The 13,397-nt window shown below is 31.2% G+C and overlaps 1 protein-coding gene across 2 annotated transcripts; it reads left to right on the plus strand.

Moving 5' to 3' along the window:
* The first annotated feature begins 397 nt into the window (after positions 1-397).
* On the plus strand, positions 398-4,445 carry LOC114379307 (BES1/BZR1 homolog protein 4-like). 2 transcript variants are annotated; one of them, XM_028337946.1, is made up of 3 exons: positions 399-893; positions 3,170-3,942; positions 4,054-4,445. In XM_028337946.1, exons 1-3 carry the CDS (start codon positions 678-680, stop codon positions 4,067-4,069), a joined length of 1,005 nt encoding a protein of 334 aa, XP_028193747.1. In that variant the 5' UTR covers positions 399-677; the 3' UTR covers positions 4,070-4,445. The 2 variants fall into 2 exon arrangements, with proteins under 2 accessions (XP_028193748.1, XP_028193747.1); XM_028337947.1 differs by lacking the exon at positions 4,054-4,445 and having other exon boundaries at positions 398-893; positions 3,170-3,946.
* The last annotated feature ends 8,952 nt before the right edge of the window (positions 4,446-13,397 follow it).

Below are 13,397 nucleotides of genomic sequence, written 5' to 3' on the forward strand. Positions count from 1 at the left end.
TTGATTAAAAATTTAACAGAAAAAACATTTACGGTATAAATGATAAAAAAACGTAAAAAAATAATTAATAACATAATTTTTTTATTTTTCAATAAAAATATTTTTATTTTAAATTTTGAATATTCTTAAAAAACTTGTTAACATTTGCACTTTTTAAATTTAATTTAAATTCTTAGTAAGATTCCCCGACAAATTCGTTTAGTTTACTAGACTGGCATGCAGATTACAGAAGGCAGTCAACCTTAACACGTAGTCGAGTCACGCACGTACGAAAATCCCACTCCCCCATACTAATACATTTCACATTCTCTCTCTATCTAAATCCAGTGGCACATCCGTAAATAAGCCCCAAAAGCAAGCCCAATTCCCTCTCCCTCAACGTATTAAGTCCACCTTCTCCCCATTCTGCACACCCAACACAAACCCACTTCCTCTCTTTTCCGGCCACCACCCCGCCTCACTCGCCTAGATCTGCTCAGATCACAATCCCAAACTTCTCAAATCCGACGTCGTTTTACCTCAGCTTATAAAAACACTAACATAAACGATTTCCTTTCCTCGATAATTCGCTTACTCGCGCTCTGTTTCTTTCTAATTAACCTTCGTGTTCGCGCGTGTGTTTGTTTCTCTCTTTTTGTTGTTTTTGGAGCTTCTTTGATTTTTCCGGCCAGAAGAGAATGACGTCCGGCGCGAGGCAGCCGACGTGGAAGGAGCGGGAGAACAACAAGAGGCGGGAGAGGCGGAGGAGAGCTATCGCGGCGAAGATCTTCTCCGGCCTCAGAATGTACGGAAACTACAAGCTCCCGAAGCACTGCGACAACAACGAAGTTCTCAAGGCTCTCTGCAACGAAGCCGGCTGGACCGTCGAAGCCGACGGCACCACCTATCGCAAGGTATTATAAATTTGAGGACGAAACTTAGATACAATTATATATATATATATATATATATATATATATATATATATATATATTTTTTTTTTTTTTTTTCTGTCATCCGAATTTCGGAGTTTCACCTCGATAATTCGCGAAATAATTCAGATGAAGATTTAGTTGTGAATTGAACTGAATCTATGTTTTGATGTGCAATTTGAGAAATTTGGCTTGATTTTTTTATGAATTTGGATTTTTTTACTGAATTTGCTAGTTTTTTTTTTTTTTAATGTGGATTGTTTTTGGTGGCGTGTATATACGGTGTCATTTTGGTTTAGTTTAATGGCATGGCACATGCTACTGTTGGTGGTGGGAATCAAAAGGACGTGAAAGGCGCAGGGAGTTACGGAAAGAGTGATGCTGTCTGATTCTATTATTATTATTATTAAAATTATTGCTGCTGTGTGTGTTGTGTGAAATGTGAATGTGTGTTGTCTTTTTGGTTGTGAATTGTGTGTGTGGTGTGGGGGGGTTAGATCTGCGTTTTTTACTTTGGGGCGTGAAAAGATTCTCTGTATCTCCGTGGTGGTGTTTTGATGAGTCATAATGATAATCCTCGAGAGAAACCTCAGGGGGGGCATAGATCTCGAGGGGGAGAAAAAAAAGAGAAAGAAAATGGCCGTTATTATGGTTTTGGGGGGTAATGGGCAATGGAATTGCCAAAAGTTTCTTAGCTGGGCCTGGAATGCCGGAATTCTGGGAATTGGTAGGGGTAAATGGGTAATTTCGTGTGTTTTTAGGTGTCTGCTTGTTGTGCTTGTTGTTGTAACATGACAGAAGCTTTTGCAGACATTGCGGTGTACTCTCTGATCTGGAGGGTACCTTTTTTACTCAGTTCTCGTGATTTTTTCTTCTTTCTTAGGGGGTGCGGTTGCGTTTATTTATTTTTATGCAGTACCTTTATGTTGATGACGCTCTCACACTATTTGGAGAGACGGTATGTTTTGATTCACCAGATTTGTTTGTGCTCTGTATTTGGGTTGCGTTACAATTTTTTTATATATATATATATATTTTTTGGAAAAAAGAGGGGTGGGTGAGTACGTGTGTGTAAAGGGGCTTATTCTATCTTTGGTAAAAGTGGATACAAAAATTAATGAGAATGGCAAGCAATCCAATTTCATATAAAAGAAAGCAAGCAACTTTTTTCAATACTTAGGAGGTAACTTATTAAGTCAGTTCTAAGTTTTAAATGCTGTATTAGATGCTGCCTACAGAATTGATATCTAGTTGGATTATACTATACTTTTAATTTAATGCACATTACCATAAAAGTGAGATCATATTGATATTCTGAGAAGTAAGAACACTTTTGTGATGAGTTTTAGGTTGCAAAATGGTTTTAATTGAAGACAGACAAAATTTGACGTGTTGGATTAGGCAAAATTGATGTAAAGAGTAAACGTTTTCCAACTCTGACAGCTGTAGGAATATTTGTAAAGATGGCTTGATATCTGTTTCTAGTAAGTGATCTGTTGGTTGGTTGTTGTTTTTGTTGATGCAAGTTTAATAAAATGCACTGATTCATTTAAAAGAAAAGAACCTCATTCCCTTATGTAGAGATATCAACTCTTAGTTTCCTAGTTACCACAAATGTATAATTATTAGTGGACCATTTATAAACCATCTAAGTCCGTTTCTTTGTTTCCATGCCGTGATTGTTCTCTAGCTAGCTAAGAAGATGTTAGTCACCAACGTTTTTGTTTTTTTTTTTTTTTTTTGTAACATGGGAAAATAACAAACAGAGAAAAGAAAGCAAATTACACTAACAAACGAGCATCCTGCCCGACAACGTTTTTGCTTTTATCGCTAGTTAGTTAATTCTCTCCATCATCTATATTTATTTTTATACCTTAACTGGTGGAATTTAAGCAATGGTATAATTTTCCACTGAAAAAATTTACTTCATGATTTAAAATTACTTTTGTTGGATAGGCTTGTTTTCTTGATTGTTTATGGGTTTCATGCCACTGGCTTATAGTAAGGGTGCTACAAGGTCCAATAATAAGCAGTTGCTTTTCAAATTAGTCCCGTGTAATACATTTATATGTGTGAAACAGAGATTTAAGGACAGAATTGATGCCTTGTTGAATGGAAAAAGGCTACATTGTTGTTTATAGCCAGTGGATCCATCTAGTTGGTAAAAATATCTTGGTTTTACAAATGTTAGTCATTTGGAGACTTGTTATTGTATATGTTGACTCTGAATTATTAACAAAAAGATTTTTTATATGAAGGGATGCAAGCCTCCTGTTGAACGCATGGACATAGTAGGTGGTTCTGCAGCAGCAAGCCCGTGCTCATCTTACCATCCAAGTCCTTGTGCTTCCTACAACCCTAGTCCAGGCTCTTCTTGCTTACCGAGCCCTCGTGCATCCCCCTATCCTCCAAACCACAATGCTGATGGAAATTCTCTCATTCCATGGCTCAAAAACCTTTCATCAGGATCATCATCAGCATCCTCTTCCAAGCTTCCGCAGCTGTACATTCCAAACGGCTCCATCAGCGCTCCTGTCACTCCTCCAATCAGCTCTCCATCGTCTCGAAAGCCCCGAATCAACGCTGACTGGGAGGATCTGTCCACTCGTCCGGCAGCGTGGGGCGGACCTGCATACACCTTCCTGCCCTCTTCAACTCCTCCTAGCCCCGGTCGCCAGGTTGCTGAAACAGATTGGTTTTCCAAGATCAGGATTCCTCAGGTAGGACTAACACCAACTTCTCCAACCTTCAGCCTGGTCTCTTCCAACCCATTTGGCTTCAAGGAAGATGCTATGGGTGGCAGCGGTTCCCGCATGTGGACGACACCAGGGGCAAGTGGAACATGTTCTCCAGCTGTAGCTGCAGGCTCTGAAAACACTTCTGACATTCCAATGGCTGAAGCAGTTTCAGATGAATTTGCCTTTGGAAGCAGCTCATCAGTTTTAGTGAATGCCTGGAAAGGGGAGAGGATCCATGAAGCTTCTTTCGGAACAGATGATCTTGAGCTCACTCTTGGGAGCTCAAAAACCAGGTAGCAAGAATATTTGATGAAACAGGGCAAAAATTATGCATATTTTTTTTATCTGTTGGAATTTCATGTCTTTTGAAACAAAATTTGAACCTAAATTTGTTCTTTTTGCAGGCTACTCCATAAGTGAATAGTCAATGGTCCCTTCAACGACAAGAACTTTGACTCTGTTTATTCTGTAGAAAAGGCTAGAGGAGGGAATTAAGATGAGCAGCAAGTAGTTGCTCTTTACATACCAGAAAAAAATAGCAGTTTATTTTATTCTTTTATTTTCTCTTAGGTTTTATTGGTTCCTAAGTTATATATACAGCCTTAGCTAGGTCTCGGGTGGTTTTCAACCATTTCATGTGGTCAATGTCTTGTTAAAACTTTTAATACTCTGGGAAAGATCATATACATGTATGGATTGGCTTGGTTTGATATTGAAAGGGAAAAATTACTCGATTTCAACTGTAACTGAATGATCAAGAAAGTTATGCAAATTCCAACTGAATGGGCCTACAAAATATCTCTTCTCTCACTTTTATGTTTTTATGATTTTGTTTCTCCCCATATGGCGACAGATTTTATCATTTTGTAGGCGTGCTTATCATTTTTTTGTAGACTTTGATAAAATAAATATGATTGCTTTGCTACCGGTATCTTTCTATTCTAAATCAATAAAAAAAAATATTTGTATGTTAAAATCACATTATAAATGAGTTAGAATTTAATTTTAATGGTATTTTAAATTTTATAGTTGTCAAATTAAGGTTCATTTCATTTTTTTTACAAATTAAATATTAAACATGAAAAAAAATATGCAACTATAGATGGAATTGGCAACAAAAATAATCTAAAGGTCTGTTAAGAATAGTCCCACATCGGGTAATTCATGAATATGATAAGTGCTTATATAGCTGGGTAGACCACATTCTTATGAACCGGTTTTTAAGGGGACCTTTCGGGGTAATTCATGAATATGATAAGTGCTTATATAACTGGGTAGACCACCCCCTTATGAACCCCTTTTTAAGGGGACCTATTCTAAACAAATAATTCATATTACTCAAAGTAAATATTTCAAATGCATTTTATAATTTAGCCATTTAGGTGTCGTTGAACTTTCCTTAAATGAAATGTAAAATTTTAGTACTAGTTTATAATGATCACGGGTGGAGCAGTGAGCTACAATACAATACTTAACTACCTTATCAGAGATTTCCCTGAAACGGGAATATGGCTCTGTCCTCTTAGGATGGGTCTATTTTTCGAACAATTTTTGCTATCCTTTGACCCTGATCTTTGATAGCAGCCATTTTTGGTTCCAGTCAATACTTGCTCTAATCTAACTACGCCAATTTGAGTGGCAGCCCTTCCTAGAGTGAAAGAGCAATGTCCTTCACACACTCATTGTCACCGAAAAGCTCTCACTAACTGGCCAATTAAAATTAAATTAAAAAAAAAAAGCAAAGTGCTTACTCCTATCGTGCTTCTAGTCAATAATAGATCAGAATTGAACAGGGTTTTGCATGAGATCAAATTCACTTTGTGCAGGAAGTGCTTTTCCTTTTTTCTTGAGTGTGACTGTCATTTTCATGTAGTAATTAAAAGGAGCAAGGATATATGGTGAGGCCAATAGAGAAAAAGGAACATACAATAGAGAAAAACATACATGGGTAGTGAAGCTTTTCAATTTCATAATTTAGAGAAGAAATAAAAATAAACAAAAAACAAAATTCACTCCATACTTCCATAATATCTACTGGGCAACCACATGAGGTATTCAACAGGCTTTATATGTAATGAGGCTATGATACATGAAGAGGAGGAAAGAAAGAAAAGAGCATATTACTAGTGGTAAAGGCTAAGGTGAACCACTTGATACATGGTCCATTATGGACAATAAAGTTTAAGCGTTAGATTAATCTATGTCAATAGGTTATACTATGAGGCTTATACACCAGACTATATCCCCCCACTCTATCTCTCCCTAGCCACCACTGTTCATTCACGTTGAACCATCCACCTCCGCAATGAGCCACAAACTAACCCGTGTTTGAAGTGGATCTCTCTCTCTCTCGCCGGAAGCCACCAATGCATCTCTCTCTACAGCCTTTGTTCTCACTCTCACGCGCGTCGCTAGGACATGGCCGTCGGTATAATAGAGAAGACATCAATTTCAATTTTCATAGCTTTTGAAATGTTTAAATATGTAATCTTTTTCCTTGTTTTTCATCTGGGTTTTCATTTATCATAGTTTTCACTGGAAGTGAATCCTACCCAATGATTTTAATGGCAATAACTTCCAAGGGGTCCATTGTTGATGTAGAGAGAGTTAGAGAAGGAAAGAGCGTTGTATCGACGGAAATCATTCACTGGTTTTCTGAAGATGTCGTTAGAGTAGTTTTTGAAGGAGTTCATTCCAGGGATCTATCATTCATTGGTTGCAGAGAGATCGTAGGAGAAGAGGGTGGAGGTGGCAAGGGAACAAACAAGGATATATAAGAATCCATCAAAGAGTGTTCATTTCTTTCCACCACAAGTCTTGTAGATTCCCATATCTGAAAGTTATAATATTTTCCCAGACTGCTCAATGATCCGTTGCTAAGATTGAAAGAGTCATTATTATTTAAAATATTGATATTACTAATATTATAAATGTTTCATAAATAATAATTATAAACTATTCAACTATATTTACATATAACGAATAACATTAATAACATGATATTTAGTATAAAATAAACAAATATTAATATTAAAAATATCATAATATAAATTATAGTTTAATTTTAATGATGTGAAATATTATTCAAATTGAAAACAATGTTTTTCCATAAATAAATTTTACTTATCATCAATAAAATAAAATATCATTTCCATTAAATAAATTAATATCCTATTTATATTATATAAAATTTTTAAAATAACTTAAAGTTAAGTATTCACGCAAAATTTTAATACAAATTTTCGTTGGTAAAAAATTTCATGGATACAAAAGTAGAAACTGAATTTTTTTTATCAATGTTAATTGTTGATTTGTTAGTTTTTTTATTAACAAAAGGAAAGATTAAATCTATAACTTTTTTCCTTTTTTTTAACTATCAAATCAACCTTATATTTTATAAGTAGAAGTTCAATCATGGAGGAAGAAGAAAACTAGTAAAGCCATCAGAGCATCCACATGGTTCATTACTTAAATAGATTATCTAATTTTTATAAGTATGTACAATACATTGTCACATAAATTTAAGTATTCTACATAAAAATTAATTCTAACGTTTAGATTGTTAAAAGTGAATGTTTAACTTAACTTTATGGAATACTATAATATATGCTAATTTCTCTCATTCATAATATAAAAAAGAATATTTTTTTATTTTTAAAATTTTTTTAAACAACATTATTTATATAAACAAACGTATTTGAATAAGTAATGTCAAGTCATGTGCTCCAATAATAAATTTTGTTAAACAACGTTACTTAACTTCAAACATCCTTATAAGTAATGAATATGGCCTAAAAGCTCATTGCACATTCCCTTATCAAAACTCAAACTTTAAGATTCAGATTTTTCTAACTTTTTTATAATATAAAATTATCAATTTTTTTAACATGCACTAAACACACACTAAAGAGGTGGTAAATACATGTGCCTCTATTAGATCAAGGTGTGAAACTGAGCTGACCTAGGTCAGGTCAAATTTTTATGAGTTGCAAATTTTTTGCGTCAGCCTAGCCTAATGACCATTTAAAAAAAAAATTAAATTTATATAATTTTCACAATAAATAAAATCAAAGTAATAAATAATATCATACTCAATTGGTTCAATTGCTTTCATGCTTACATTCTATAGGTCTAACCCAATCCATTTAGTTTATGTTTGTTTTGTCGTCAAAATCTTGTTTGCACAAATTGCGAGGCACCTAAACGGAAAAAATACAAAGGTCTTGTTGTGAGCAAATTACATTTAAGGATTTTGGAAGGGTATCCAAACATGCTTTTAGTAGGATCGATTTAATTGGTTCATTTTAAGTCTATAATTCAAAATTTTACTCCAAACTTCGCTTATTTATATATAGGTTTCTGGAGTAAGTTTATTATAGACCAAACTCAGTTTAACACCATGCACTAGAATGTTAGAGAAAATTTGGTAGACTAGAAATGAAACAATGGTAGGGGTCGACATAGAAAGGTGGGATCAACGTGAAAGAGGCTCTTGGATTGGATTGAGGACCCTCCATAGTGCATATATTCTCCCCACAACAATATATCAAATTATCAATAGATAAATATTAAGCACAAAAAAATATATCAATAGATAATAATTATCATCATTCGACCTTTATCCTTCATTGCTTTGCACCCCACACATCATCAACGTAGATAACGGTCCGTTTTTATCACGTGCGCCGAACTCTAACACGTGCACCTTTCATATTTCATTTGGTCTCCAATTTTTTTTAGGAATGAATATCCATTTTAAACATGTAAATGTTATCATTTTAGTGTTTTTTTTTCTACCCATGATATTGAAATGAAGTAACCTCACAAAAAATAATGACTAATTTTTATTGGAAACTTTGAGCGTATTATAAGTTGTGTTTTTTTTTTTAATTATAAAGCTTATAAAATATGGTCTTTAATGTATTTTTTTAATTTTATCAATGGACTAATTGGGTATAAGAAAAATTACATAACATAATAATTCGTACTTTGATGTGAAAAACTATTGAAAGGCTAGGTTTATATCTTGTGGTGTATTTATAATTGGATGATCAAATTATCACACTTAATTATATTATTAAATATTAAATACTTAAATAAGTTTTTAATTACTGTAGGCATGACTAAATTTAATTTAAGCCTTCTAAATATTTTATTGGTTTTTTCTTATAAATTTATTTTTTAAAATATTTATTTAATTATTTTATGATGATGTGACAACCATATATATATATAAATTAGTAATCATTCCATGTGAAATGGCATTTTTATATGTATGTCAGATTATCAAAGAATAATAATAAGAATTATATTAAAAAACTTTTAACATCCATGAAAAACAAAATCAATAATGAGTTCCAACTTAGACCCTTATAAAAGTTGAATCTCACGAAAATCAAGTCTTGTAACCATTCTTCTTAAAGAAAAAAGGTCTTGTAACCATTAAAGACTTCTTCAATTGCGTAAACTCGAAAAAAGCATCAACTTATAGCCAATAAATCTAAATCTATGCCACAATAAAAAAAAAATCTAAATTCTATGCCTTTGACAATTTGTTAACAATGGTTTCTTGTACTAGTATTTCTGTTTTGATTTGACGAGTAATCTACTACTCAAATTCGATCCTTATCATTAACTAGCAAATTCAAATCTAAAACATATATACATTTGTCAACTAATGTTCTTTGATCTTACCAAAATGTTCAAGCAATTATCTTTCACTATAACCTTGATCCCAACAGGTGGCATCAATCCAAAAATAAAATAACTAAAGTTTATACTTTTTTAATATAAAAAACTAGGATTTCTAATAAAGATAGGTGACAATTTATTGTTTCTCTATGTCCTAAACCCCTCTTTGTTGGGGTTAAGTGAATTTTTGTGTACCATATGGATTTCTAAATTGTGTCTTTTAATGAAAGTTTGATTTTGTTCTTTGCATTTATAATTTTTTTTTTCCTTAGTGCCTCTTAAGACTTCATTGCCGTTAAAGAGATTATTTTTATCTTTAATAAATGAAAATTTGTTCTACAAACATATGTTAAGCTAAGAATAATTATTAGATGCTTGGTACCGCTATAGATTTCTTAACTTAGTGTTTGTTTCTCTTTAAATTGCCTAGGAAATTATGTTTTAAATAATAAATTAAAAATTTCGGTAAACAAAGTAAGAAGTCAAATTGAATTAAAACTCATATTGAGAATTCAAGGTAAAATAGAATGAACCCTAACACTTTCCTATTTGGTTTATTTTACATTCTTGTTTTTTTATTCTCTAAAAAAAATTCCAAAAATATTTTTTATTGTGTTTTTCAAATTTAATTAATTTTTTCTTAAACAAAATCAAATCCAAATTGTCTGTTGTGATTTACATTATTCTCTTTTGTAAAATTACTAGGTATGAATTAAGATATTCGTGTGCCGAAAGCCAATAACTGATTTGCCAAGTTCTTATGGAATGTCTTAAATGTCATGTAATTAAACATATATAATGAGTTATTATACTAATTCTTTAACATTTTGACTTCACATACTTCATAAGAAATCCCGAGGCCATCAACTAAATGTGTGTTCGTTTCCATTTTCACTCAACACACCAACTGGTGGTCAGCAGAAGGAAAAAAAATCCTTCTTATAATCATCTATTGGGAAGTCAAATTCATATGAACATTTATTTTTTTCACGCTTGTGTTGGTTTATATCTAAACCAAACAGATGCATAATATAAGCCCCATAGCGTTCATTATAACCAATCTTTTCATTGGTGTGACATTGGCTCTATCCTTAACCCATTTGGTATAGCTCTATCCTTAACATCTTTTCAGTATCATAATTGACTTCTAGATTTCAAAGCAAGCATATGGTATCGGTTGAATAAAGGTTAATGAAAATGGAATAAATATTTACTTTAACAAAAAAATTGACTATATTATTAACTGGTCTTTTTGGTTCTTTTCTTTTGCAATTTTTCTTCCAGATATCTTTGTATTATTTTTTTCCATCTGCGCAATGAAAATTGCCTCTTTTCTGTGTTGTAGGCCATGCGTGTTCTTCTCCAAACACTAATTAAAGGTACCACGGTTGGTGGGAAAGAAGACATGTAAAAAGAAATTGGTCCATGTCCTGAAAGGATTCATTTTGTGGCAGCACCGAATTACCCCTTTCTCATTCACAATTGACAATTGAAGATAAAGTTTATATACTATTAACTCTTTCATCTCTTCAACTTTCTAATTTCTTACTGTAAACTTTATATATTACATGTCCAATCTTTAGTACATTAAGGGTGTGTAAAGATCAAATAATCCCCATCCATTATTCCCTTTCTTTCTAGTCTCCTAGGTTTTTTTCCCCACTTTTTTGGTTTCTCTTATTTTCCGTTAGCTTTATATATATATATAGTTTGCTAACTTATATCCACTTATTTTTTTAAAAGGAGTAAGTTAATAAATTATAATTATAAATTTTCTTAAAATACACTTAAGTATAACTTGCTAATTTATTTCTTATAAAAATTAAGTAGGTGTATGTTAGTAAATATGTATAAAGTTTGTATGTTAGTAAATATATACAAAGTTTGCTAACTTAACAAATTATAACTATGATTTTTCTTAAAATACATCTATGTAACTTGTTAACTTACTTTTTCTGAAGTAAGTGGATTTATATTAACAAATACTTATAGAATTTATTAACTTATACCTACTTATTTTTTAAAAGGAATAAATTAATATGTTATAATTTTAAATTTTCTTAAAATACACTTACGTGTAACTCGCTAACTTCTAAAAAAATAGCTTAATTTTTACTTTTTTTTCACAAATATTAAATTTACAATATATAGTTTATAGAGTAATTTTTTTATATTATTTAAATTTTTAATATATTATTAATTGTTTAGTTTAAATTTTGATAAATGTATATTATTAGATATGTTAATAAATAATTTATACGGTTTTGAAGAACGATAATTGATTTAAGATTTTATTAGAAATAAAATAAAATAAATATAAAATCTACATTAATTAAATTATTTTAAAAAAATAAATATAAAAATATCACGTAACATCACTTCATAGAATAAAATTATATATATATATATATATATATATATATATTATATTTATGTTAAAAAAATTCTAAAGCGAATTTTATTTGAAAATTTCATCTAACTTGATAATAGCACTTTGTTTTGTTAATTACAAAAGAGATATAATATATGGTATGGAAGAAGAGGGAGGATATACTAATCTAAAGAGAAAATGTCACAAGTGGAAATCCATTTTACACAACAAAGATTTTTCTCCATAATATAATCCCTGGCCGATGTAGGGAAAAGGTTGCATTAATTGAACCCAGTTGCTGAACTTTCATTAATAAGACCCACATGGCTATGGCAAAAAAAGGGGTAGGTTAAATATCATGCTCCACACTTCTATGTTTTTTAGGGTTAACTTTTGAAGGCAGGAACAAAAATAAAAGTTAGCACTGCTTTGACTATTAGTAACTCACTTTTATCAAAGCCCATATGATGCCATTTCAAAAAGATATTCTTAGTTGAAAAAGAAATTCGTTTTGATGCATGATTATTTTTACTTTATCATCCCATTTTTATTTTACATTTATATTGTATTATTTAATACTAGTAGAAAGATAAGTACTATTATGCTTCTGTGTTCACATTTTTATTTGTTGGAATTGGACTTTATATGTATAGTTAGTGTAGTTTTTGTCCATGTTTTTTTTTTATATAGAGTAGTTTAGTGTGTGAGAGAAATAATTGAAGTAAGAGATTTTGAAACATAATTGGGAGAAGATTTATAATAGGTTAAATTAATTTTTTTACTGCAGGTTAAATATTAACATTTTTTTTAGTTTGGTTGTTTTAAATTTAAAAAGTTTTATTTGGATCCCTTAGATTAAATTGATCATTTTATTAATTTATTACACTAACATGACTGATTTGATAACACATAATTGTGAGAGATACTACCTCATATTTACATTTGTCATGTTACTCAAAATTGATAGGATATTGTTGGTGCCACCTTAAATATCTATTTTTATCAATGTGACATATGACTAACATCTCTCACAATTTATCATATATCACCATGTTAATAAATTGATGCAAGGACCATTAATCTAACATAAATACTTTAGGATTTGTTATGGATCCTCTTTGAGCTTGTCACGTGGTTCATGGCCCACAACAACTATTCAATTGCTTCACCTGTTAACTATTACTATATAAGACATTTCATGTATACAAGTATGAATCTAAACTCATTTTATAGATCTTTTACATTCTTTGACTTTGATGTGAGAGTGTATGTTTAGATGATTGCAAGTCTCACTCCTCACCAGAGGTTGTCATGAAATTCCAACATGTTTAGAACACATCCCTCTAGGACTAAAGTTAAACTTTTAAACTTAAGAGATTAATCTAAAACAAAGATATAAGTAAATGATTAAAGTTTTTATTTTAACCTTTATAATGTCAATTGAAAGACCAGACAAAAAAAATCTAAAAAATGTCGAGGTAAAAAAGATAGTATCATTTTTATAATTGTTATAGATATTACATAACCACAAATTATTAGATAATTATATATTTTTTTTTTATCTTAACAATATATATTTTTAATTGGGGACGGCTCAAATTCAAGATCTCTTATTTAAGTTAGAATAATTTTATACTTATTATTAATCCACGTGTTTAATGATAATATAATTTTTGACATATATAA

The sequence above is a fragment of the Glycine soja genome, chromosome 12, assembly GCF_004193775.1.
Source record: "Glycine soja cultivar W05 chromosome 12, ASM419377v2, whole genome shotgun sequence".
NCBI classification, from domain to species: Eukaryota; Viridiplantae; Streptophyta; class Magnoliopsida; order Fabales; family Fabaceae; genus Glycine; species Glycine soja.